At 38.2% G+C, this 26,402-nt stretch overlaps 1 protein-coding gene across 2 annotated transcripts in view; it reads left to right on the forward strand.

Moving 5' to 3' along the window:
* The window catches only part of TLL1 (tolloid like 1), a 192,994-nt gene that overhangs the window by 114,641 nt on the left and 51,951 nt on the right, over window positions 1-26,402 (forward strand). For both annotated transcript variants that reach the window (XM_073341559.1, XM_073341558.1), the window contains exons 6-9: window positions 3,167-3,345; window positions 8,279-8,384; window positions 11,332-11,456; window positions 20,431-20,546. In XM_073341559.1, the coding sequence (XP_073197660.1) occupies window positions 3,167-3,345; window positions 8,279-8,384; window positions 11,332-11,456; window positions 20,431-20,546 (526 nt within the window). The remainder of the gene's footprint in view (window positions 1-3,166; window positions 3,346-8,278; window positions 8,385-11,331; window positions 11,457-20,430; window positions 20,547-26,402) is intronic.

Genomic DNA, 26,402 nt, shown 5'->3' on the forward strand with positions numbered 1-26,402 from the left:
TTTTCTAGTTGTGCATTTGATTTTTCCTTCCTCCGTGTAGTACTTTGCATTTGTCTATACTGAATTTCATCTTGTTCGTTTCAGACTAGTTCTCCAATTTGTCAAATTCCTTTCCAGTTCTAATCCTGTCCTCCAAAGTGCTTGTGGCCCCTCCCTGCTTGGTGTCAGCCACTAATGTCAGCATATTCTCCACTCTATTATCCAAGTTATTAATGAAAATATTGACAAGACAGACTCCTTCAGCACCCCACTAGATATGCCTTCCCAGTTTGACAATGAATCATTGATAACTATTCTTGGAGTGCAGTCTTTCAACAAGTTGTGCCTTCACCTTATAATAATTCCATTTAGACCACATTTTCCTAGTTTGCTTATGAGAATGTCATGTGGGACATTGTCAAAAGATTTACTAAAATCAAGATATATCATAGCTACTGCATTAAAGAAGGAAATTAGGTTAGTTTTACAAATTTGCTCTTGACAAATCCATGTTGGCTATTCCTTGTAACTCTATTATCCTCTAGATGATTACAAATTGATAATTTAATAATTGGTTCCAGTATCTTTCCAGGTATTCAAGTTAAGTGGAGTGGCCTCTAATTTCCTAAGTCCTCTTTCTTCTCCTTTGTAAAGATAGGTACTTTGTTTGCCCTTCCCCTGTCCTTTGGAACCTTACCCATCTTCCATGAGTTTTCAAACATAATTGCTAACAGTTCTGAGATTGTTTCAGGTAGTTCCTTAAGTACCCTTGGATGAATTTCATCGGATCCCTTTTTGTTAATATTAATTGTGTCGGATATCTGATCACCATTAACCTTTTTAATGAAGACTGAAGCAAAATAGGCCTTAAACATCTCAGCCTTCTTCATGTCATCAGTTATTAGCTCTCCTTCCCCACTAAGTAGAAGAAGTACACTTTCTTTCATCTTTCTTTTGTTCCTAATACTTTTGAAGAACCTCTTCTTACTGCCTTTTATGTCCTTTGCTAGGTGTAATTCATTTTGTGCCTTAGCCTTTCTGTTTTTTTCTCTACATCCTTGTGCTATTCCTCTGAACTGCTCCTTAGCAATTCATCCATTCACTTTTTGTAGGATACTTTTTTTTATTTTAAGGTCATTAAAGAGCTTGTGATGGAGTCATATTCACCTCTTACTATTCTTGCTATATTGTACGCAGTAGATAAAGTGATAGAGACAGATGTGTGTCAGAAATCTCAGCCAACCATTTGATCCCAAATATCTCTCCATCCCTATAGGTTTTGCTTTAGTCTCCATTCTTTCCTTTTCCTGTCATAGTGAGCAGACTACATTTTTCCAGACCTTCCAAAAGAGCAGACATCTCAGAAAACTGCTGAGTATGGACGCTGAAAAGGGCATACCAGCTCCATTAGTTTACATTGGAATCATGAAAGCACAGAAAAAAAGGAATGAAAAATGAGAGCAGTTGTGAAGCTGGCTTTTTTTTTTTTCAACCACTCCTCAGAAAAATATGACTCTTCAGGATGAAGACTCTTATCCAAGAAGAAGGGAGAGGGAGAACAAGTAGACCATTTATTTCTGGACTACAATTTCCCAGTATTGAAAGATTACTTTTGTGGGCCACATTATCTGTCACATATACCCAGAAAAATCTCAGCGAGGGGGAGAGATGGCATTCCTGTTTACTTAAGCACAGGAGTATCATGGGATTCTAAACCTCATTTCACTCCATTTCAGGGTTATCTACAAAGTATTCATCTCTCTTCTGTGTTTTGTTCTGTGAGATGTTAGGTAAATCTTCAAAGGGTTATGGTATCATTAACATTTAATATTTCTAAAGCCCTGCAACCATAATTAATGAAGTAGTTTGAATTTTCAGATTAAAAATGAAAGATTTACTTAGGAGCCAACCAGAGTTGAGTGACTATGAAATCTGGATGAGTGTTGGTACGAAGTACAACAGAGATAGACACAGCAGGAATCTACCCCTGCTCCCTGCTGCTTCTTCTCCACTCTTCCCTGTTCCTCGCCCCCACAGCTATATAAGTCTCGTTGAAAGATTGAGATATTGGAACCAAACTCATAGCTTTTGTGTTCTTATTAGAAAGAAAATTTTGTTCAGCCTCAGACCATTTGGTGGTTCTGGAATGAGTCAGAAATACAACAGGAATGCTATAGAGGGGGAATCATTGTGTATTTTTAGAGTTGAGGGATTTTATGGAGACACAAGTCTGTGGGGCCTGGTGAAAGGTTTGGGAAAATAGATGTAGACACAATAGTTTTCTAATTCAATTTCTGATGTGATTTAGGCACCAATTGTCAAAGCACTTAGGTACATGATTAACTTTAAACATATGAATAGTCCCAGTGAAATCAATGGAATTACAGTGGTATGAAAACTAGTGTTTTACTATTGAGAGGAGACTACATGAGAGAAGATTCAAGTCCAGTAGGGTTAGTCATGGAGACTTTACTTTTGTTCTTTTTTTATTTTTTATTTATTTGTCATAGAAAGCATTTTTAGATTTTAAACTAGGTTTTGCTCTTTGCATACTAAAGTGGAACATTCTCCGTCCATTAGTTCTTGAGTGAGGGCAACTTCTCTCTCCAAGCCAGAAAGCATGAAGATGTGGAGGGTTTCTGGTGTGGACTGTCTCCTCTACTGAAAAAAAGATGTTTCTTCATGGATCCTTATTCAGGGAATGTGGGAGAGGAATTTGAAAAAGCTGATGGCAGCACTTCCTAATGATCCAGAGATGGCTGCAGTAGGTGCTCCATTCCCAAGCAGAGCAGTAGAGGGCCAATCACATCTGGTGGTGTTATATGTGCTACTCTCATATGAAAGACAGCACAGAAGCAGCACAACACGCAAAAAGATGGATTTTAATCACAGCCATTTTATTTTGTTTGTTTTGGTGTATAAATCTCCTTTGTTTTTCAGAATGACTCCAGGGACACAAATAACAGTCCCATTGGGTCACAAGTGGCACCTTGGATAAAGAAATTCATTCTAATAGTTATATATAATAATACTCTGTATTAACTACTATAAATACTAACTTCAGCTTGTTGTAGCATTGTCATGTAATGTACTGTATTGATTTTTTTTTTAAATTACCCTCTAGCAAAATTTTATTTTTAAGTCGTTTTCTTGAAAGTTTTAATCTCTATTGACATTTTTATTACAGGTGCTGTTCTTATGTGGGTCGAAGGGGGAATGGTCCTCAGGCTATATCTATTGGCAAGAACTGTGATAAATTTGGAATTGTTGTTCATGAACTAGGGCATGTGATAGGCTTTTGGCATGAACACACACGGCCAGACCGAGATGACCATGTAACCATCATTAGAGAAAACATCCAGCCAGGTGAGACAATTTGCTACGGGTTCTTAGGTTATATTATTTAACTGTTTATTTTTGTTTTATTGAAGATTGTAACAATTTTTACATTTTTGAAATGAGTCTTTTCAATTCAAATAATTGTAATTGGGATTTTGAGTGTTCTTAGAAAATTCAACATTCTAATAAACTAGCCAAAATTAACATTTTTACATTTACACCATTTTTTTTATCTGGAGGGATCCCCAAATGATTCAAACTATATACAGTTTATACAGTACCACTAAAGTATGAAGTATACCACTGAGGTGGAGAGAAACAGCCAAATAGACAACCAGTTAAGCAACCTGGAGGGACTTCAGGGAAAACCATTAGTCTTATGAAAAGAGCCATGGGACCTTTCATGTTCATACAGCGGAGGCGGGACTGTGGTTTCATGTTAAAGATAAGTACAATTGTGACAAGGCTTGGAAAATGAACTAAACATTAACAGACATTGTTTTTTGACAGAAAATTTAGTTTTTGTCTAAATAACATTTTTTGTGACAAGTGTCTGCTTTATATGGGAACATTTGAGTTTTCATCAAAAATCAAAAGTTTTCTGTTTTCAGTCAGAAAATGTTTGTTTTTTTCAATGAAAAGTCAACATTTTCCATGGAGGAGAACCTTTCCAGCCAGCTCCATCCAGTGCTTACTTGCCCTGGGTCTAAGCCTATTCACCATGTTGAACTATACTGGTGCCTAAGCCTCACCTGCACCAAGCCACACCCCCTACTATATGTTCTCCTACTGATTGTATACTACTGGGCGTGGGTCTGTTGGGTGAACTCAGTTCTTCTAATTAGTGCTGCCCACTCAAATAACACCGGCTAACTTAATTCATGCTGCCTCCGATAAATGAGTGCTGGGCCACTTCCCATACTCCTAAATAAAACAGTTAAGGCTGTTTTGCTCAACAATAAAGTCTTGCTGGACAGCATTCTCCCTACCCATTCATTAAATAAATATATGATCTCATCCCTTTCCCACACATGTACAAGTCCACAAACCCTCTGCTGCAGTGGCACACACATGACTATGTACCATGATCATCCTGCAAAGCCTTCTACTCCAGGTGGAAGAAGTAGTAGGCTCCTGCTTGACAACCCTGCTTCTTAAAAGTGGTAGCAGCTGCCTCCCACACCAGCTTCAGGTGCCTGATAACACTTCCAAGCAGTAGCAGCACTGAAACTGTCTATGCAGACTAAGCAAGACATCACTTCATTGGTTTACACTTGGTTCACAACTGGAAGGTTTTCTTCATAACCATAAAGGCTAGAAATTTAGTTTTTAATAAGACACTCACCCGGGAAGTCCTGACTTGTATGATACTCAGTTTACCTAACTGTGAAGTAGGCAAGTTGAGATTATCTTGTCAAGATACAAACCTATGATTTCAGAGACTCTGTATTTCAAAGTTGATGTTTTAGATGCTAAAGGCGTGATTTTCAAAATTTCAGAAGCCCATATTGACGTGGAAATATGCCTATGCAATTTTGCATTAAATTTGCATGGACAGTAATGATGATTGTATACATAAAACCAATATTGGTATGCAAATTGATATGTGTTATCTGACTAGCCATTTATACACCCATATTTAAATGCATTAACAAATCAGGTTTACAATCTGGCCCATACAATTGACAGTTTTATTCTTATCAACCATTCTTTGCAATGCTTGTCTGACCTGTTCTTGTTGGAACCAGAGTTGGGCTACAGAAGCTGATTTTGGCCCACAGAGACAAGGACAGAAGAGCGTCTCTGAGAAGAATAAAAATCGCTGCTTCTGCTAGCATGCAAATACTGTGCTTGATTCTAGAAGCCTAGACCTTATGTTGCTGCAGATGCATTTATTCTTACAAATTACTCATATTTAGTTCAGGTGAGTTCTTCATGGCACAGTAACAATTTTGAAATACAAAATTATGTTTAAACTTCTAGGAGATAAAAATGGCTTTTGGTAAAATATAGATTATAGTTCACAAGCAATTTAAATTGGTTTATCAGCAATTTTCATTTTTATTATCAAATGTGGACTATCATGCTGAGCATGAGAAGCAATGTAATCTAAAGGCTAGGGCCCATGCCTTGGAATCAGGATGCCTGTGTTTATTCCTGGTTCTGTCTCTGACCTGGGTGACTTTGGCCAAGTTACTTCATCTCACTCTGCCTAAGTATCATCATTTGTAAAATGGAAGTAATGATACTTAGCTGCTTTGGAAAGCATGTGGAGATCTACAGATGAAAAATACTATGCAAGAGCAAAGGGTTATATTTATTTATTAGCTATTCCAGTCACAACAGCAGAGCATTCTGCAAGAGATGACAGATGACAGCTATGATCTAATCTATTTTTTTTGTCACTTCTTTTATGCCTAATACATAATATTTTAGCAATATTTCTTCCTTTAATTTGCCTTATAGCAAGATCAGATTGTTAGTTTCCCTCTCCTGACAACAGGTTGAGGCAGAACAAACTTGCATTGTCAGTTTCTTTCTCGCTCTCTCTCCCCCCTGACACTGTCTATCCCCTTTTATAATATAGGTTGACAATCACTAATCAGATTGTGCCAGTCCGCAAAACCTGCCTACTAAAATCATTGGCACTACTCACAGTAATAAGCATATAGGTATATAGGCATCTAACTCTCATTGATTTGAATGGGCATTAGGCACATAATTATCTTTGAGGATCTGGGCCATATTCCTTAAGCAAAGGTTTGTACTAGAAGTGCAAATGTTGGCTTGCTCAAGGAAGGTCCATACCTTACCTAACTTTGTCCTGATTGCTCATGCACTGATGACTTGATAACTTATGATTATTCCCTAACTTTTTCACACATGCACATAATTTTTTATTACATTTGAATAATAATACATACATAATAAACACAAATAATAAATACATCCTCAGCAACTTTTTCACATATACAGGATTGACAATGTGCAATGTGTTAGGTGTTTGTGGGGGAAGTATGAGGTTGTAATTAAAGTTTTGCATTGTACTGTGAGGGAGATGTGTAGTCTGTAGAGTGTTTCCTTTACAGTTGGAGTTGAGTTCTTTTGATGATAGAAACAATCTGTTGCTGTCAGTGGAAACATCCTGTGTGGTCTAAGAAGGGTGCTATAACTTGGCAATCCTAGCTTTTTAGGATTTTCACTGGGGGAGAGGGTGTCACACTTAGCCAACTTAAATCCCTTTTAAACATTTCCAGAATGGAATTATAATAACGGCTCAAGTCTCAAAAGAAATATGAAGGTACAGATTAAACAGATATAGGATATTTTAGAGTCCTACAAAATAAATAGCCTAACAGGATAAAATAAAGAGAACTTATTTTTCAGTATATGGGGTTTTTCTGCTTTCATCTTAACAGTGCTTCTGTTTTATTTGTTAACCAATTGCTCAGTGTTTGTGCAGCAGTGTTTTATTTTGCTTTTAGTGCCTTATTTTACCAGATGGCTTGGGTAAAACAAGAAACTAAATTACACAGCTCTTAAACACACACAACATAACATGCAGTTTCGAAAATCTCTTTAAACTAAGTCAGTCTCGTTATGTTTTAAGTGTTACGCTACATGCAACTGATATAGGCTAAGAGTTAAAGTTTGTACCCTGAAAAAGCCATTGTAGGATTTCTTGGTTGTAAAGTAATATTTACATTTTTTAATTAGTGGTGCAATGAAGCTGTTAAGATTCCCACCATACTCCTTAGAATGGGACTTTGAGCAGGACTGGCAGGGAACAGACACTTCTCATGGATCTTATTCTGAAGGATTGAGAGAAGTTCAGACTCCTCCTGCTACCCTTTGAGTCCACACATTGCACATGTGCTCTTCCCTGCTTCCTTGTGCTGCATCCTGGACTCCTATGTGTGCTAAGAGGGGTTCGGTGCAGTAACTGCTCCTTGTCCTCCTTCAGGCTTTGCCTGTGATTGGTGGATTCGTGTCACAGGGAGAACTTGTTGCCACCTGGACCTGCATGTGAATGGGTACAGTATGTACCTTCCTCCTGGGTTGGGCCTGCCATTCTCAGGCCACCCACCCTTCACCTTGCAAGCTTCCACCTTCCTCCTTAGTTCCTAGCTGAAGCTTCTAATGTCCCTTCTTGTCAGACACTTTGGGCTTAGTCATTGGTAATTGGAGTCAGAAAGGCATTTCCATCAAGAGGAAATTGGCATGTGCAGTGAGGGTGTTTTTGATTTTCTGTTAGTATCCAGGAAGTTTGGCCAGTATTGTTTGTTAATGAAGGTCACAAGTTTTGACAGGAGTCCAGCGGATCTGGGTTTGAGCAAAAGCCAGTTTGCATACTTGTATACTGACAAGGACCAGTGGCTTTGGGCCGGGACCGGTGGTTGCTTGAAGGACTGGAAGTGAACCTCTATTTCTTACACAGATCCAGGCATCCCTTACATGTGCCCCTAACAGTTGCATTAGGTTAGGGTGGGAGGGGTAGCTGGAAGTTGGCCCAAATAGCTGTTGTGGTAAATGGGGACTGAAAGGGTAGCCTCTACTTAAGCGAAGTCACTTTGGTAGCCAGCCTGTGGAATCCCCACTGAACAGCTATCTGCTGGACTGTTTGTGGAGGGGTGTATTTTTTTCTTCTATCATTGATGGCTAAGTTAATGAATGTTGTGGCCTCCATGTTTATCACAAGTTGGTGTTCTGTGTCTTATTCACTTACAGTGCACAGGTGAATGAAACAGCTAAATTATATGTATAGTAGAATAAAGTTAGTAGCGGGTGTTCTAGGTGCATGGATCTTCCTCCATTCATCCAGTTAATAAAAGAAATTAACTACTCTGAAGCGCTAGATTCACTAAGATCCATGAGTTTCTGTGAATGGCATTGTAGCTCTTTTACCCCTTCCCAATTATCAAAAGACTCATCTGAGACTTTGCTTATGACTCATTTGTAGGTCAGGAATACAACTTCCTGAAGATGGAGCCTGGAGAGGTGAACTCCCTTGGGGAACCATATGATTTTGACAGCATTATGCACTATGCCAGGAACACCTTCTCAAGGTTGGAGTCTCAGGTTATACCTTTTGACTTTTAATTCCATTCCTGTATGTGAAAACTAGGAACCATAGATTTAACAATGGCATTTCCAGAACAGCTTTAAAATATTATATTCCTTCCGCAGAGAGTGTTCCAACAGAAGTCAAAACACAGCTTGTTGGTTTTCTTTAAATCCAACTATGTAGGATAATTTGATTATTTTTTTAGAAAGACATCGCTTAATGTCCCCTCATAATATTCAATTTCAAAACAGCCTTTGAATCTTATTTTAATTTAGATTTAATGTAAAGATAACCTGGAAACCTCATTTCATAATAGCTGTCTATTATTTTGTAAAACCTCATATGCTGCAAAAAGTTAAATTTAGAAGAATCAAGCAAATGAAATATTTAGGTATGTGTTCCTTTCTCTTAGAGTGAAATTCATGTCAGTACATAAAGTCTATGTAATTTGTGTACCTCTGTGGGTACAGAGAGTGAGATATAAGTCTGGAAAATGTACCCCACAAACCAGGGCCATGGGAAAGGGCTGAACTAGACTAGAGACTGCAGCTCATTCTGTGCTGCTCATGGTGTTAGTGACATTAGAGCCACACAATCAAGAATCCCATTTTTCCCACATTGGGAGCTCCCACATTGCTGCTCCACTGCTGGTTATCCTTGCACAGCCCGTCTATGAAATTTGAGTGTGGGAAAGGGTCTGACACCCATAGTGCTGATTATATTTCATACCCTGTAGCTCAGCCACTAACCACCCTAGAAAAAGGTTATCAGTATAATGCTAATGGAACCCACAAGGGTAAAGTCTGTGGAGGAGGATTCAGGTTCAAGTCCCTTTTCCATCCCAGACTTTGTGTGAACTTGGGCAAATTGTGTATCCGCTGTATGCCTCAGTTGCCTTCTCTAATATAAGCACATAGCAGCATGTACATTAAAAAAAACCAGCCTACCAAAACAGAACACTTCACACACAATTCTCCTTCAGGAAGAAGATGAGTGTGGGAATGAAACACACATGACAGATGTTATTTAATGCACTACTAGAAGGTGCTCAGATACTACGTTGAGGAGGGTGGCATAAGAACTTATATAGAATAGAAAAGAATAACCAATAGTCTTAGTGCTCTGTAATTACTACCACATGAAGATTTGGTTTCTGATCCTAGTCTCAGATGCTCCAGTCTGGCAGAAACTGAGAGTGGTATAGGGAATCATATTCTACCCCTAGGCAGAAGAGAGTGTTTTGTATCACTTACAGAAGTCCTTAAGGCCAATAAGGGTTGCCATTGATTATGTTCAGAGGGGGAATCCTATTCAGTGTGGAACTTTACCATCTGTTAGAAACTAATATTTCCTTTAGTCACCAGGACCAGGTCAACAAAGACCACAAAACTTCATGAAGTAATAGCCACAACATATAGATAAGTATTAAGACTATCAAGGGCTTGTTGTTTCCATAAGCCTTTTTAAGGTGGTGCTGGAGACCGCAAAAGAGGAATTTAAAATTTTAAATTCACTTGGTTGGTCATTTTCAGGTTATACCAGTGGAAAAATAAAATTGTTTCTCGTTAAAGTTGCTGTTTTGTTTTACAAAAATTCTGCTTTGTTCCTAGAAATAGTTATTCAGGTGGTCAGTTAGTACTTTGAACTGTTTCTTCTAATATTTGAAATAGAAGTATTTCCTACAGTCTGTCTTTATGGAATAATTCCAGTGATGTCATCGGGAGTTTTATGTGTGCAATGACAGCAGAATATAGGCCAGACATTCAAAATGGCCAATCTAGTGTACTTTAAAAAGCAACCTCTATTCTTAGGCTCAGATTTCTGCCTTAACACTGAGTATTATGAAACCACATTATGCAGTCAATACTGATAAATGGTAATACAAGATTTTAGCTTTCGGTGTATGTGCTACAAGTATAAATGAGTATCAAAAATAAGAAAGAAAATCTAGCAAAATGTGTAAGAAGCCCAGTGACATGACATCAGAATTCAAAGGTTTTCAGACTCCGTAGCATGTTAATGGAACATATTTCTTTGTTCATATTTCTCCTAATATTAATTTAATACTACCAAAATTAACTCATGAAAAATCAGGTTTTTAAAAAATCAGACGTAAATCCATCAAACCAAGGACATTCTGAGATAAGATTAATACCTAATCTTGTTCTCTGGTACATCAGAGTCATTTGGAGTAATTCTGCTGAAGTCAAATGAGTTAGCATGGATTTGTAATCGAAAGCAGAATTTGGCTCACCATTCATGTCTTAGCAGCAGCAGGATAGCTCAGGGATCTAACACAACAGAAGAATGCTCTTACTACATACCCTTACATTGAAATAGCTTAGCACAGTTGCATGAATTAAAGATGCATTGGCAACCTTAATTCTGAATCACCCTGCTTTTCATGGCTGTAACTAAGACCTTAAACACCTCCTTGAAACTTCATTCAGAACAGGGACTTTGGAGGAAGAATTTCACAACAAGGCAATGTGTAATTGTTCGTGTTTTTTAAATATGGAATGCTTCACGAATTTGCGTGTCCTCCTTGCCAGGCAGACAAAACAGGCTAAGCAAACAACAGATCCTGTCTTCAATGTGACAAGTGCTAGGTCCCAACAATCTTTTTCATTTAATTTAAATTTGAATAGGAAATTTCTGGGCTGTTATTATCTATTCAGAATACAAAAGTAGTTGCCAGTTTGCATTACAGCAAGACTATTTTCTAATATCATTGCTACTGTTTAAGCCATTTTTTAAACTTGGGGAATTTTTCTCTTCCATTCACTTTTTCTTTTCTTTTGTTTGTTTCATATTTTGCATTTTACCTTTTTAATTATGCCAAATATGTTTATTATTTATAAAATAGATATTATATAATATAAACACAAGGACAGTTTTATTAAAAATTGCTAAGGTTTTATGAGTCTATTTTTTTTTTTTTTTTTTAGGGGTATGTTTCTGGATACAATTCTTCCTTCCCGTGATGATAATGGTATACGACCTGCCATTGGTCAGCGTACTCGTCTAAGTAAAGGAGATATTGCACAGGCAAGAAAGCTGTACAGATGTCCAGGTATTTCACCATAAAAACACACACACACACAAGCATGCTTCACTATGTTGTTGAAGAGAAATAATAAATCTTTTCAGTAGGCTGTTTACTAATCCATTTCCATGCTGGCAAGTGATGTGTACACGTCAAGAATCAGATCATAAAAATGTTGCAGGTGAGGACTGTGGAATGCAAAGCTTTTACATGTAGATAAACTGCCTGAAACTGAATTTACTCATGTGACAGTTCCATTCTTGCTTGCGTTTAGTTTTTCAGTGACTAGAAAAAATAACATAATACTTTGTCAGTTCTTATTTACATTTTGTAATTTAAAACCCGAGCTATACTTAGATAGATTATAGCGATTTGTAGTGTAACACGACATTGGAATCTGAGTGTCCTCCAAAGGATCATTCTCAACATTTTTGTGTGCACATAAGTATGAATGGAGTGCAGAAATGACATTTTTAATCAATAAACATATTACACCCCTGCAGTGAGTTATATCTTGTAGATACATTTTGCCTATTCAGAATATGAAAATGTGCAATTTAAAACTACAAATTAAATGAATTATAAGTGCACTGATAAGATCAGATACAGTTACATGTCTATTATAGTCAGTATTTGAATATCATCAGCCTAGTTATCCCAATTCTTTTAAAACAGTTTTGAAGTAGAGTTATAGTCTGATCTCTCAGACACTGATGTAAATCTGAGCAACTCAGTTTAAGCCAAGGGGCTCAGTCCTTTACCACTGTGATGTGTGTCAGAGATGGGAGAGCAGGCTGTGATTTCCCAATTATGGGTTTGGCTGGGGCCAGTTCAAAATTTAGTGTAATTTAGAGCAGCCTCAGGGTTACCACAATGGCCATCTACCAGCCAGAATTTCCCAGAGTGCAGCATGCTCTCACCATGCCCCATATGGTGGGCTAGGAAGGACATGATGGCTGGGAGAATTCCCACATGATTGTTGAAGCCAGTTATATGGCCACTTTGTACCACTTGAGCCACAAAAGGACTCAGGATTGAGCCAGTGGATTGCTTGAGATTTACATTAGTGTCAGTGGGATCAGAATCTGGCAAAAGATGTGTGTATGCACACAACACAAAGTAAGTGGCATGAGAGTTATCAGTTGGCTAACAGTTATACATTGATTTGGTGAATTAAGAAGTTCTTCCATGTACACTGTACAGAGTTGTAGGGTGACCAAGGAAACCATCTTCTATAATTTCCTTTTAAAATCATTTCAACAGCCTGAAAAACCCTTTAGGAGCAATTTTTAAAATGTTATTTGTAATTTTTTACAATATAAATAGGTTTCAATAAATAAGATACTTGCATAAATACATTATGCACTACTAAATAGATTGTCAAAGAGTAAAATATGCATGGGGGAAGAGAGTCTTTTTGTCTTACAAGCACTTAGGAATGATATATACCTACAGGCACCAGCAAAATTCTTGAAGATGAAGAGAGTCAGTAGAGCCAAGAACGCTGTGCGTTGAGTCAGTATTTGTGTGATCAAAATGAATGAGGTAAACACCTCATTATATTCTGACAATATGTAGTACATCTGAATGACACCCTAGGCATGCATTTGTTTTTTTCAATCTATTTGGAAAATAGATTGAAACTAAAACTAACCTCAAAACAAATGTTCAGGGACAAGAAGTTTTTATGTTCACCATGATGATTATTCATAACTGGCCATAGATATTGTCGGTGTTTTTTTCTGCAGTGATCTTTGGGTCTGCAGGGATCTGGCTTTACAATATCATACAGTGCTTCTGTTTTCAATATGTTTTGAAAAATAGTAGCTATTATTTGCAGCACTGACAGACTAATACCCTCATTGTTATGAATGGGACTAGTTGAATGAGTAAGAGATGCAGGAGTATGTCCCTTTTTTGTGAAACACTTTGGCAAATTTTGGGCCGAAGGTTGTTGTATAAGAATCTGGTTTACTTGCATGCATTAGTCCTATCACAATGAGTAAGAATGCTCATGTGAGTAAAACCACAGGATTAGCTCTAAATGTAAAATATTATTATTTAATATAAAATGGTAAATGTCCTCCATTAGTAAAATATTGAAAGCGAAAAAATGCTTAAATTGCAAAACATACAGCAAAGATTTCAAAAATTAACATCCAATAATAAACAAAACCACCTTCAGAAACTGGTACACTATTGTGATTAAAATATATTTCACTGCCGACGGTAAGGAATATTAAGAGTTAATAGAGACATATTAAGCTTTCTGTTTCATGTGAAACAACATGGGATCATGTTAATATATCAGGCTATGAAACTTCTGATGTTTGTTGTATTTTATAGCTATGCTATATTACCTGTATGGGTTGGAAAATGTTAATCACAATGTTTTCTTGTGGTAGAACAACAGTGTTATTAATAGTGTGAATATTTGCATAGTTTTCTACTTCTATGTTTTAATTACATTAATTTTAATAAAATAAAACATAGACACAGAAGATAATCATTTGAATGACATGATTTTTATGGAATATATTCAACTTGGAGCTTTTTAAAGGAATTCTTATGTACTTGACTGTATTCATCCTGATATTTGCACTTCCAAATCTCCAATTAGTCCTATAAACAGAGGCTATCCAGGAAGCCATCTATTGCTTCTGAGGGATTGTGTGGAATACTTGTGTGGAATCCTGACCATGATCAGTACTCTGTACTGAGGGTTATTTAGAATAAAGCACCTGAAGAGTTGCTGGGTGAATATTCCTGTTTCTCCAGCTTCTCTAGCCTGTGGGAAAACAGCCTCACTGGTGTTTAGTTAGTGTCATTACCCTAGAAAGTGTTTACAGGATGAGAGACATATTTCAACTTTGGAGAGACTGGGTGATAAAATGATATGTCCTGTTTTCACCAGGTCTGAAGGTGCCAGGACTATAAGATTTAAAAGATAGGAGTTTGATCGTTTGTACTTTTTAGTTTGGATTGTGGTTTTTGTGACCTGTGTCCAGGAGAAAACAGCTACTGATTTGGCACGGTTACTTCTTAATATTAAGTAAACAGAAAATACTCTTCCAGCATTTTGGCCCAGGTGTGCAGACTCTGAGTCTTTGAAATTTTACACATATATTATTAAGAAAAAAAAGGAGTAGGAAAAATAAATGAAGGAGAAGATGGACATTGATAGGTACAAAGCAAAAGAGAGATGAGTAGGAAAAAAGGGGGAAAGGAAGGAGGGGTAAATATGGAGAGGAGCAGGCAGAGCAAGGCTGGCAGTAGAGAGTTTAGGAAGGAAAGAGGCAGGAGGAGAGAAGTTTTGCCAAACAACCAGAGTTTAAATTATGAAAAGCAGTCTAATCACATCATTGGTGTACTGGGACTGTGAAGTTCTTGAGGGGGAAGTCCAGTTTCTTTCCTGTCCTGCTGCTGCTGAAGTGGTCTCTGCTGTTCCTAGATTTAATCCCTGGAAAGTCCAGCTTTGCTTCTTGTACACTGTATAATTGGTCCAGGGAGGGGGAAGAGAGGCTTCTGAGGCTTGGGAGGGGGAGCGGGCCGCAACTTCTCCCTTTCCCATTCCTGCTGTTGCTGAGGAAGACCCTGCTGCTCCTGGGGCCTGGCCCAGACCTCCCTGTTTGGTCAAAAATAGTTGGCCACTAATTCTATACTCCTTATTTTCTTCATGCCCAACTTGAGACACCTGGAGTCTGATTTGCAAAGGTGCTGAGCACTCACAGCTGCAACTGGTGTCAATAGGAGCTGTGTTTTGAACATATAAAATGTTAAGTACTCAGAAAAATCATGCCGTAGGCATATCAGGTTTGCAGCCCAAAATTAGTGGATGCTTGACAATTGTAGCCTTAATTTCATGTGCTTCATATTCACACCCATAAACTGGTGATACGTAATGACACTTTACCTCACAGGGGTGTTGTAAAGATAAATTCATTACTGTTTGAACAACTCATATACTGTGATGATAAATGCCATAGAAAAACCCACAAGGAAACTAATAATTCTGTATTCAGTGCATTGTTTAAACAGTGTGTGCCAAATAAGTCCACGGGGGCCACACACAGAATGATAAAAGGATAGAAGGATTAAAAAAAAATATTGAATAGCTACCCGTTCAGTAAAAACAGTCCATCTTACGAACTGAATGAGGCAGTGGTCCGGTGGAAAAAATATTATGTGATCATGTAATTAAAGGCTGTATCATAATGCATGCACTTGAATTAATTTAGGCATTTCCCAATTTTTGAGCTTTTGGTTTTGCAACCTGAAATACATATGTACAGCACCAATACTATTCTCCAGTCCAGCTTCAGTGCAGGAAACTAAAATACTTCCTTAACATTTTTATACAAGTAAGCCACCATTAAATCAGAGCAGAGTCACCATTAAATCAGTTATCATTTACACACATTTACCATACAGTGGTACTGAGACTCTTTTTAGTATTTCCCCCATAACTGTAAAAGAAGATACTGCAGCATCTCAAACACTTGTATGTAGCAAATACTGATTATGGTTTGGTTTTTTTAGTTTAAAGATATAGTATTTATCTGTTGCAAGTATTTTAAAGGCATCTTTTATTGTGGTGATATGCTTCACGTATTTGTAAATATTAGCAGCCTTGTAACTTTCAAATTTCAGTTTGACTCTTAATCAGGGAGGGAGCAGATCAGGTCAGCAAAATTTTGCAGACATGCTGGGGTTTTGCTAACCTATGCTATATAGTTAATGAAATATTGACAAATTTCACTGCTTTGTATGTGTGTATGGTGTGACACACATGACCGTTTCCATATCCTTTTATCTGTTTGCTATCTGTAAAAATTGCTGATCTTCATAAGGAAGAGGCAGAAATAATTCCCCTCTTCTCACCCCCCCTGCCCCCCCCCCAGAACTCCCTTGGTTTCTATAAGGGGTGTTAGAAGTGCAAACTACTTGAGCTGTAAAATAAACAGATTGCCATTCCATACTGGAAGGACTGCAGTTTAGTTTCTACTACATGCCTAACCTAATAAAATTGAAATAGGGCATAACATTTAGAGAAGCCAGGGAATAGAGGAAATACCAGCTATGTTAACCTTTAATAAAGGAGTAAAAGTGATCTTTCTAAAAACAAAGGTGTGTAACATAGAGGTAGTAATTAGTTTATTCTGGCATGAAAAATACCAAAATTGGCTCTTAGGAAATATAAATAAGTCACCATACATTTAATTGTATCATATGGTCACATTTCTTTTTAATAGTGGAGCCCATTACTCATGGACTGCAATGGTCAGTGAAATAGTTTATAGTGAAGCATTTCATAAGCCTAATCACAAATAATGTAATTGTTAGCAGTCCAATTATGGAAAGAAACCTTCTGAATTCTCTTGTGATGGAATTTTAACTAACTGCTTCAAGAACCACTGAACCATTGAAAAGAAATGTGCTTTTAAACAAGGGGGGTGCCCAAATATTGCCCAGTCAAAGGCAGCATTGGCAACTGTCCAGGGACTCAAAGGCTGTGTCTGATTTGTGTGACATATGGAGTAGATTCTATCTGCTCTTATTTTTAATATGGAGTATGTCATCCTATTCTAGTTTAATCTGAGTGAACATTGTCTTTGGAGATGAAAGTTGCCGTTGGCCACTTTGTTCTACTTGGGGCTCAATTTGTTCATGTTACAATAGCAAATTAACAAATAAATCATTAAACTAATTCAGCTTTCAGAATAAAGTAAAGCAAAATGATCAAATCACATGAATACATGACTTTGATTAACAAGCAGAAGAGGTTAATCTACAATCTTTTTTTCTTGGCTGACAAGGGATGTTTAACTTAAACAGTAAATATTGTCAAATATTATGACACAGGAGAGTATTTTAAAACATCAATTATATAAAATTTTATTAGAAAAGATCTGATTTTAAACTCTCCCCTCACTCTATCCAAAGTTTTGGAGTTTTTGGTTTGTCCCGTTATGGGACTCCGTGATTGTTAGGCACCTGGCCTGGGTGTAACTTAAAGCTATAGGAGAAATTCTTCAGGAGCAAACTTGAGCCACTTTGAGATCACTTTGATCCATTTACATTCAGCTGAAGTGACTTCACCACACTGGAGAATCAACCACCAAATCTGGGATCTGAAATTTTACTATTAGCTCTTTTCAGAGAGGTAGTTTAGAAAAAAAACAAACCTATTTCATAGCTCAGCTAGGTAGATGCTGAAATTCTTTAAATGAAATTTTAGGAGCTGTGGTGTTTAACTGGATGAGGCTGAATTTTATAACAATGTAATTTAAGGATCTGAATAGAGTAAATCTCCATATCTTAGCTCTGTGTGCTTTACTGGGCTGCTAGACTCTGATGATTCCCTATGTTACTTCAGTGTCCCCCTCTATTTTTGATACACTGTGGAGTTCGTAACTGCCTTCCATTATATACCTTATGCACTTCAGTGATCTTATATATGTTACATGGTAATGTGTATACATCTATCTATAGATATATACTGAATTATTGAATGATTTTTTAAATTATGTTTTGTGGTTCAGAGTTAAGGTTGTGTGAAAACAAACACCCCTTACAAGTTGCAATATTGTTAGTAACTCAGCCTCAATGTATGGACTGTAATGATAATGAAATATTTATATGTTACTGTATTAGTTAAATGTATTGCTTAGGTATTTTTAGTTACAATAAACTTGTTATGTAGTTATTATTGGAATGATAACTATATTGTAGGTTAACAACAGACATCCTAAATGTATAGGAATGAAGCGGGGGAGACTACAGCAGTTCAGGGTCTCTGGGAAATGCATTGTTATTTGAAGATAGTTGTTTGTGTCTCTCGGGTAAATAATACATGGTTTGGTAATTTACCATGAAAGGTTATTTTTAAGCAAAGGCCTGGATTCTTCCATACTGATCTCTTGTACGTGTGGAAGAGGAGGAGACGCCTGTAGCTCCATCCTACCAAGGGAGCTCTTAACAGGATGAGGGTTCGCAGCTGGTGAGAGAAGTTTGAGGAGTGTATGGTTGTGGGGGGAATGGGTGGGAGATGTAGTATATATGTTATCCTCCCACGGGCCTCATGGGTGATCTGCTGAAAAGAAGTTTAGCTTCTATGGTGATGGGGGCCGTATACCTACCTAGGTAGATTGATATGAAAGGCAGCCCGATCTGCGTTACATACATCCTCTCCATGACATGTAAGAACACCACTTCCTCTCTTCAAGAGAGGTTCAAGATGAAGCAACTAAAAGGAGAAGCCTTGGCAGTGTAATCCCATCGAAACCACACTGGTGGGGAGGTGAAAGTGGTGGAGGAGCACGAGCAGGGCTTCTGAAGATAGTGTGCAGTACCTTTGGATCCAGTGGATTTCCTGAATTCCACACAGATCTCATGGGCAGAACCACTCTGGTTCTGCTTCATTGCGTTTGAAGCAATATTATTGTGTCCTGAGGCTTCTTTTAAACCCTGTAGGCAAAGTTTTGGTTTCATATCAGTCAGCACTAGGGAAATCCAGTACAGCTCTCTGCAATTTATCTGAACTTTCACTTATGCTGCATTAAAGTAAACTCTTGTTAATTATGGTAGAGAATTTTCTCTCAAAAGGACTTGTACAGAAGTAATTAATTAACATTTAAGTAGCTTTTCTGTGTATGTAATTTTACATAATTGTAAATTTTTTTAAAAAGAGAGAAACATATTTTTAAAATAAAAGCAGAAAGAGATTTTTCTCTATTTGCTTCCTAAAGGACACAATATTATGCCACTTTGACCTTGAAGATTTTTTAAGGAATGAGAGTCCTTTCCTCCCCCCACCTTTATCACAATCACTATTAAATGTTCAGAAGTCATGCTTACTACTTTGAATGGAGTTTAAACCTGCTGTTACAATGCAGTTATCAGATTACATCTTGGACACATTTTAACAAGGCAGCATCTAACTTTATAGCTGCATTGTCTGTCTATAAAATAGAGTCTCCTTTGTACCCTCTGATCTAAAGGTTTTTCCAGATCATTTATAATTCATTGAGATTTTGATGATACAGTGGTTCACCTGCTGGCAGCTATAGCCCTGTAATTTAAAAGTATTGCAGATCTGATTACACTGTCAGTCACGGGGTAATATTCTCAAGTTCACATCTCTCCGATCACACCTACAAAATCAGTAGGTGAAACAACTTGTTGATTGAAGGTCACAAAGATGACTGACTGTAGGAATCCTACTTGAATCAGCTTTAATGGTAGAGAATGGCAGCAGCTTGTGATGATATAGCTCAGTGGGGAGAAAGAATTATTAATCAGTAACCCAGCAGCTAGCAGCATGATTGACAGGTAAGATAAAGGCTTTTGTAATATAGAATATCAAAGCTTTTGGTATTATGGGTCTTTACATTTGTTTCTCTTTATTATTACTGTACCTCCACAAATCATTTTTGTGCAAGAGATTTTGTTGAAATTAGGATTTAGGTTTTCTGTTCTAATATGAATGAATGACATCAGTTCATATTTAGCCTTAATGCCGGACAATATAAATTATTAAATGAAACCGCTGATTAATTTCTCATATGTCAATCACTTAAGCACTGTGTTTTTCTTTTAGTTCTTCTTAGATAATGTTGGTATGGGTGTGGATACTGCATGTAAATTCAGAAAGTTGTACCAAAATAAAGTCAAAATAAAGGCAAATAATTTTGCCATGTGATTGTCAGCCATAACATTTTTTAAGACTCTTGCAATTTTGGTTTTGTCAGTTGCACAGCGCATAAGTGAAAGGGTTCATGGAAAGAAAAAATGGTGTATAAAACCAAAATGCATAGCAGACTGGTTTAAATCATTGCTTTTGACTAAATCATAACATCACTAGACTACTTTTCATTCTGCCTCTGTACTGAATCAAATCAATTCTAAATAAATATTGTAAAGGAGACACTTCTTCCTGTGTGCCTTATATTTATAAGACACATGAATTTCTCTGTTTTTACCATGTTCTGTTCCTTTACAGCATGTGGAGAAACACTGCAAGAATCTACAGGCAACTTTTCCTCTCCAGGATTTCCAAATGGTTATCCTTCCTACACACACTGTATATGGCGAATCTCTGTTACCCCAGGGGAGAAGGTACTTAACCATTATTTCACCCCCTCTGTCCCTTAAAATAAATACAAGCATTCCTTTTCTAAAAGATACTCTTCCCTGATTATTTAGCCTTTCTTTTTACTTTTTTCAAAAGTTTGCATAATATCAGGAACTGATTCAATCCCTTGAGCGAACATGTTACAGATTTTGAACTGTAGGCAATTGATTTGACTTTGGCCCATGTTGTTAGATGCTCAAAGTTGTTGCCATCTGATGATTGTTTAAGTGAAATAAGTTCATGGCTTTAGTCCACTTCTTAGTAGGTAGATGTTCATATCATAAAAACCCATCAAAACTTGTGCCCCCATTGACAGCTTCAGCCTAGAGGCAGATGGGTTTAATGGGCATGGAGTTTCAAATACCTTCTCATCTGCGTGGATGATCCTTCCAAGATGGGGCTGAGGCACACTGGTTGTACAGCATGGGAAAACCTAGACTGACTGTGCGGCCTACCCAATACCAGCACTTTTAATGCAGTCAGTGGGCTTATATTTGTAAATTGAATATAATACAATAGAAAGTAAGAAGAAACTACTACAAGAGTTTTAAAAGTATCCTTGTAAGCTTTCTCTGGTGTTGTTCTAGTAGAGAATTTGTATACCTTGATTTTGGGAGATTAAGTTTCATTGTGAAAGTTTGCATGAGGCTGAAGCAGAGTCCAAGTTCTCAGCCTGGGTGTAAATTTTAGAAAAAAATGGACCGAGAAAATTATTGGGCTGGTACTAAGTAGGGGAAGGAAATGAGACTTCCTTTCACAAAGGTTCTGTGATATTGAAGGCACAAGCCTGCTCGTCTTTTCTAGGGCATTCCAGCTTTTACCATATTTTGTTCTCATTTATTTACTAGGATATTGACCTCCCTCCAAGTAAACAGATTCAGTGGGATGAAGGGAGAGTTTTCCCACAGACAAAATGTGCAGAAAGAAATACACAAGTACATTTTAAAGAGATGGAAAAGGTATTAGGAGGGCAATATTAAGCAAACTGATACAGTTTTGAAGAGAGAGTTATAAGAACCAAGAAGCACCCTTCATACTAGAGTCAGAAACCCCCAAAACCCCAAAAGCCACCATATTCCACCAGATATTGCATTCAGACCATGCTGTGCTCTCCCACTCAGTACTAGGCTTCCTTCTCTCAAAACAAAATTATTATATTCTTAGTTCTCTCAAGGTCTGTGGCTCTGCAGCCTAAGGAACATGTTTGTTTTCTGATGCACTGATAGATCCCAGAGGGCTGTGAGAGCTGTTGCCATTGTTATGAATAAAAGCAAAGCCTTTTGGAATGTGTTAGTCCTGCTGTTGGCAGGCACATGAAACAGGATGAAAAATAAGCAGCCTCAAATGCTTGGAGGCTGATGGTGGCACTGCAGGCTGGTAGGGAGTGGCAAATAGAAACGGCTGAATAGGAAAAGGTTTGCATGAAGAAAGCAGATACATCTGGAGGGATAATTTTTACATCCCCCCTACCTACACTGCAACACAGTTAATGCTACTGTCACAAAAATGTAATGTCCAACGTTATTTTCTTTTCTCCCGTAAAATAAATAAATATATAAAGTTTTAGGGTTTGTCGCTGTTTTGTTTAACTTAGAAAGTGGTTCTTCCTGAGGATTTCTAGCATATATGCAATTTCATATGAATGGATCTAAGGACCGTAGGTTTATTATAATATATTTATAATGTTGTTGTGGTGCCCTAAGGCTTGGGGCCCATTATGCTAGACATTGTACAAACTCATAGTAAGAGAGAGCCCCTGTCCTGGAGATCTTACAGTGTAAGAAGACAAAAAACAGATGAAGAACAGAGAATGATTCCCTAAATATACTTTGATATGACATATACTATTTATCAGTCTCAACTCCACCCTGAGGCTCTGAAACAATATCCATTGATTTCTGTAGCAGCTGAGATATATGAATGAATATACACATTTTGTGTAAGTGTTCCATGTATTAAAATCAAAGGATTCATTTCTGCCTCATTTCACTCTGTTGTACCTTACTTGATGTAAGGGACTGTGGAAGACTTTGTTACGGCCTAGCTGGGGAACTTCCGCTTTCTCAAGGCCACCCGGTCACTGTAGGACATGGATAACCAGCTATAACCGGCCTTAGGCCAGTTCTGTCTGCCCTGTATGGCCCTTTGCCAGTTCGTGGAAAGCCCCTTCAGGGAAGTACCTAATTCTATATTCATGAGCTGTTTGTGTGTATTGCTTCTTATGGCTCGTTGGTCACTCTTTCACCGGACTCCGTCCCAGGCAAAGCTCCGGTGTGCTGGGTTCTCCGCCTCCGTGACAGCAACGCTTGGAGTCCCCGTTGCGGGTGTGTCACTAACCTTCAATAAAGCCAACAACTCACTGCTTAGCTGCGTGTGGGTCTCGTTTTCCAGAGTACCTCTGCCGGCCTGCGGTGCTTCGAACACCTTGGCCCAGAACACTTGAAATAAATGGAAATACTTATAGAGTAAGAAGAAAAGGAGTATTTGTGGCACCTTAAAGACTAACCAATTTATTAGAGCATAAGCTTTCGTGAGCTACAGCTCACTTCCTCAGATGCATATCGTGGAAACTGCAGCAGACTTTATATATACACAGAGAATATGAAACAATACCTCCTCCCACCCCACTGTCCTGCTGGTAATAGCTTATCTAAAGTGATCATCAGGTGGGCCATTTCCAGCACAAATCCAGGTTTTCTCACCCTCCACCCCCCCACACAAATTCACTCTCCTGCTGGTGATAGCCCATCCAAAGTGACAACTCTTTACACAATGTGCATGACAATCAAGTTGGGCTATTTCCTGCACAAATCCAGGTTTTCTCACATCCCCCCCACCCCCATACACACACAGACTCACTCTCCTGCTGGTAATAGCTGATCCAAACTGACCACTCTTCAAGTTTAAATCCAAGTTAAACCAGAACATCTGGGGGGGGGGGGGGGGTAGGAAAAAACAAGAGGAAACAGGCTACCTCACATGCACATTGTGTAAAGAGTTGTCACTTTGGATGGGCTATCACCAGCAGGAGAGTGAATTTGTGTGGGGGGGTGGAGGGTGAGAAAACCTGGATTTGTGCTGGAAATGGCCCACCTGATGATCACTTTAGATAAGCTATTACCAGCAGGACAGTGGGGTGGGAGGAGGTATTGTTTCATATTCTCTGTGTATATATAAAGTCTGCTGCAGTTTCCACGATATGCATCTGAGGAAGTGAGCTGTAGCTCACGAAAGCTTATGCTCTAATAAATTGGTTAGTCTCTAAGGTGCCACAAATACTCCTTTTCTTTTTGCGAATACAGACTAACACGGCTGTTACTCTGAAACCTGTCATTATAGAGTAAGGTACTTAATGTGAGCAAGGGTTGGCAGAATCAGGGTCTAAGAATTAATTGACGTACACAACTCAATGCCTCAGAAACAGATATTTAGGTCCATTTCATGAAAAATCTATGGATGATGGTAGAATATCAGTCTCTTATTCCTTGCATTCCCTATGAAGGAACAATTGAGACATAATTGTGTTTGTATTTTACTTCCTTTGCTTTTAAACACTGAAATAAACTTACAATAATGTTAAGTGCCATCTGTTTTGGGATTTTGCATGCATACTCATTTGCCTTTAAAATAAGGTGTGACCTAATGATGGACTGAGAAGTCTTAACTCCAAACTTCCTGGCTTCTCACGCTCTGGTTTCTTTGGACTGAAAAGTATATTGTTTCAACATAGTCTGGGAATTTTGGTGGGATGTTACTTTTTCCCTATCTTCATTTCAGAATCCACACTGATTTATGCTAGCACAAACCCTCTATGAGGTCATTGGTGGTAGGAAATTATGAGGGATGAGGTTGCAAGTGTGGTATCAGTAAAAAACACTGCCATCTGAAGGGTGAACCCCTGCTTTCTGGCTCCGAGGATTTAGTTAGCATAGGGGGCTAACCTGTACCAATGTTTTCTGGATCTGGCCCTTTGAATATGTAATATTACTCTCTATTTTTCCTTTAGCCTTTATATGGATGCTTAAATAGGACAACTAATCTTCAGTTATTACAAAAGTAATATTCAATTTAAAAAAAATCCTTGGAGAAATATATAGAATAGCTCTGTTTCCACAATGTGTTTTGTTCTTTCTTGTCTCAGCAAGTAAGAGGTGTGATATATTTTATTCTATTTGAGGCTGCAATGGCATGACTCACTTTGCTTACGTAACCAATAATTTCTTAATTGTGCTGACAAATGTTCATTGATTGTCTTTCTCTGGAGACTTTCAGTCATCCTGTCCCCTTGAACTGTTGTTCTGCCTTGTCTCCAGCTCTATGGATTTCTGCAGAGTTGCAAAATGGAATCTTAAATATATTCATGTTGATGTCCCCTGACTGCCCCGACCCCTTTCCATCCCTCCCCGACAGCCCCCCCAGGACTCCCACGCCCTATCCAACCCCCCCCGTTCCCCGACCCCTGAGCGCCCCAGAACCTCCACCCCATCCAACCGCTCTCTGTCCCCTGACTGCCCCCTGGAACCCCTTACCCAACTCTCTCACTGCCGTGCTCTTACCATGCCGCTTAGAGCGGCAGGAGCTCGTAGCCCTGCTGCCCGTGCAGTGGCATGGCTGCAGGGAAGGGGGGACAATAGGGGAGAGGCCAGAGCTAGCCTCCCCGGTCCGGAGCGCAAGGGCTGGGCAGGATGGTCCAGAGGGCCGGATGTGGCCTGCGGGCCATAGTTTGCCCACCTCTGACCTAATGAAAAGAGATTGTTAGAACTAGTTTTCCATTAAGACTATATTTACTTTTATTTTTGAAGTTCATGGAAAGGCGATTCAATATATAAAAAATAGATAGCTGAAGTATGAAAAAGTAGATAAAATATTACCTAAAACTTTATACCTTCCAATGCAAATAATTAATACATTTCTCTAAAAAGATGTTAACTACTAGAGTAATTAAGAAAAACGTACTGCAGATTCAGGAACAATTGTGACTGATTTTAAAATATTCAGTTCCGATCCCTCAGCTCAGGTTTTAAGCCTAGCATATAATTTGATTAATATTCCATTATTACAGATCTTAGCTTCTGAAATAACTACAGTAGAACCTCAGAGTTACAAACACCAGAGTTACGAACTGACAGGTCAGCAACAAAACTCATTTGGAACCAGAAGTACTCAATCAGGCGGCAGCAGTACTGTGTTAAACGTAAACTACTAAAAAAACAAAGGGAATGCAGCATTTTTCTTTTGCATAGTAAAGTTTCAAAGCTGTATTAAGTCAGTATTCATTTGTAAACTTGTGAAAACAATCATAACTTTCTGTTCAGAGTTATGGGCATTTCAGAGTTATGAACAACCTCCATTCCCGAAGTGTTTGTAACTTTGAGGTTCTACTGTATGACCCAGAATTCCTACAACTGTTAATTTGTGAGATGATGAAATAAGACCTAAATATTTTATGTTTTCCAATTTATCAAATTTATACTGAAAACATTAATTCTTTGCTTGCAGATTGAGTAATTTAATGCTAGATTCTGGCTGTCCCATATAGTAAGGGGAAAGGGAGAAAAAGATCAAGTAAGGACTGATCCGATTTGTTGCACTGAAAGGGGTGCAGGTCTGTTTTCAAGATGCTTTCCACAGAGCTTATAATATTCCTAAGTGGATAGGGATCAGGCAGAAGCATGCTCTGTTTTCCCCCTCCATCCCAAACTGCCAGCCAGCAAAGCTGGACAGCTGCACAAAGCACTGCTGCACTCATGAAGGGGGCATGGCAGTTCAAGTTCCCTGTAGCACACCAGGGAGCTCTGGGAAAGTGTTTCTGATGCTTCCCCTGGTGCTCTGAACCACCC

This window comes from Lepidochelys kempii, chromosome 4, assembly GCF_965140265.1.
Source record: "Lepidochelys kempii isolate rLepKem1 chromosome 4, rLepKem1.hap2, whole genome shotgun sequence".
Taxonomy (NCBI): Eukaryota; Metazoa; Chordata; order Testudines; family Cheloniidae; genus Lepidochelys; species Lepidochelys kempii.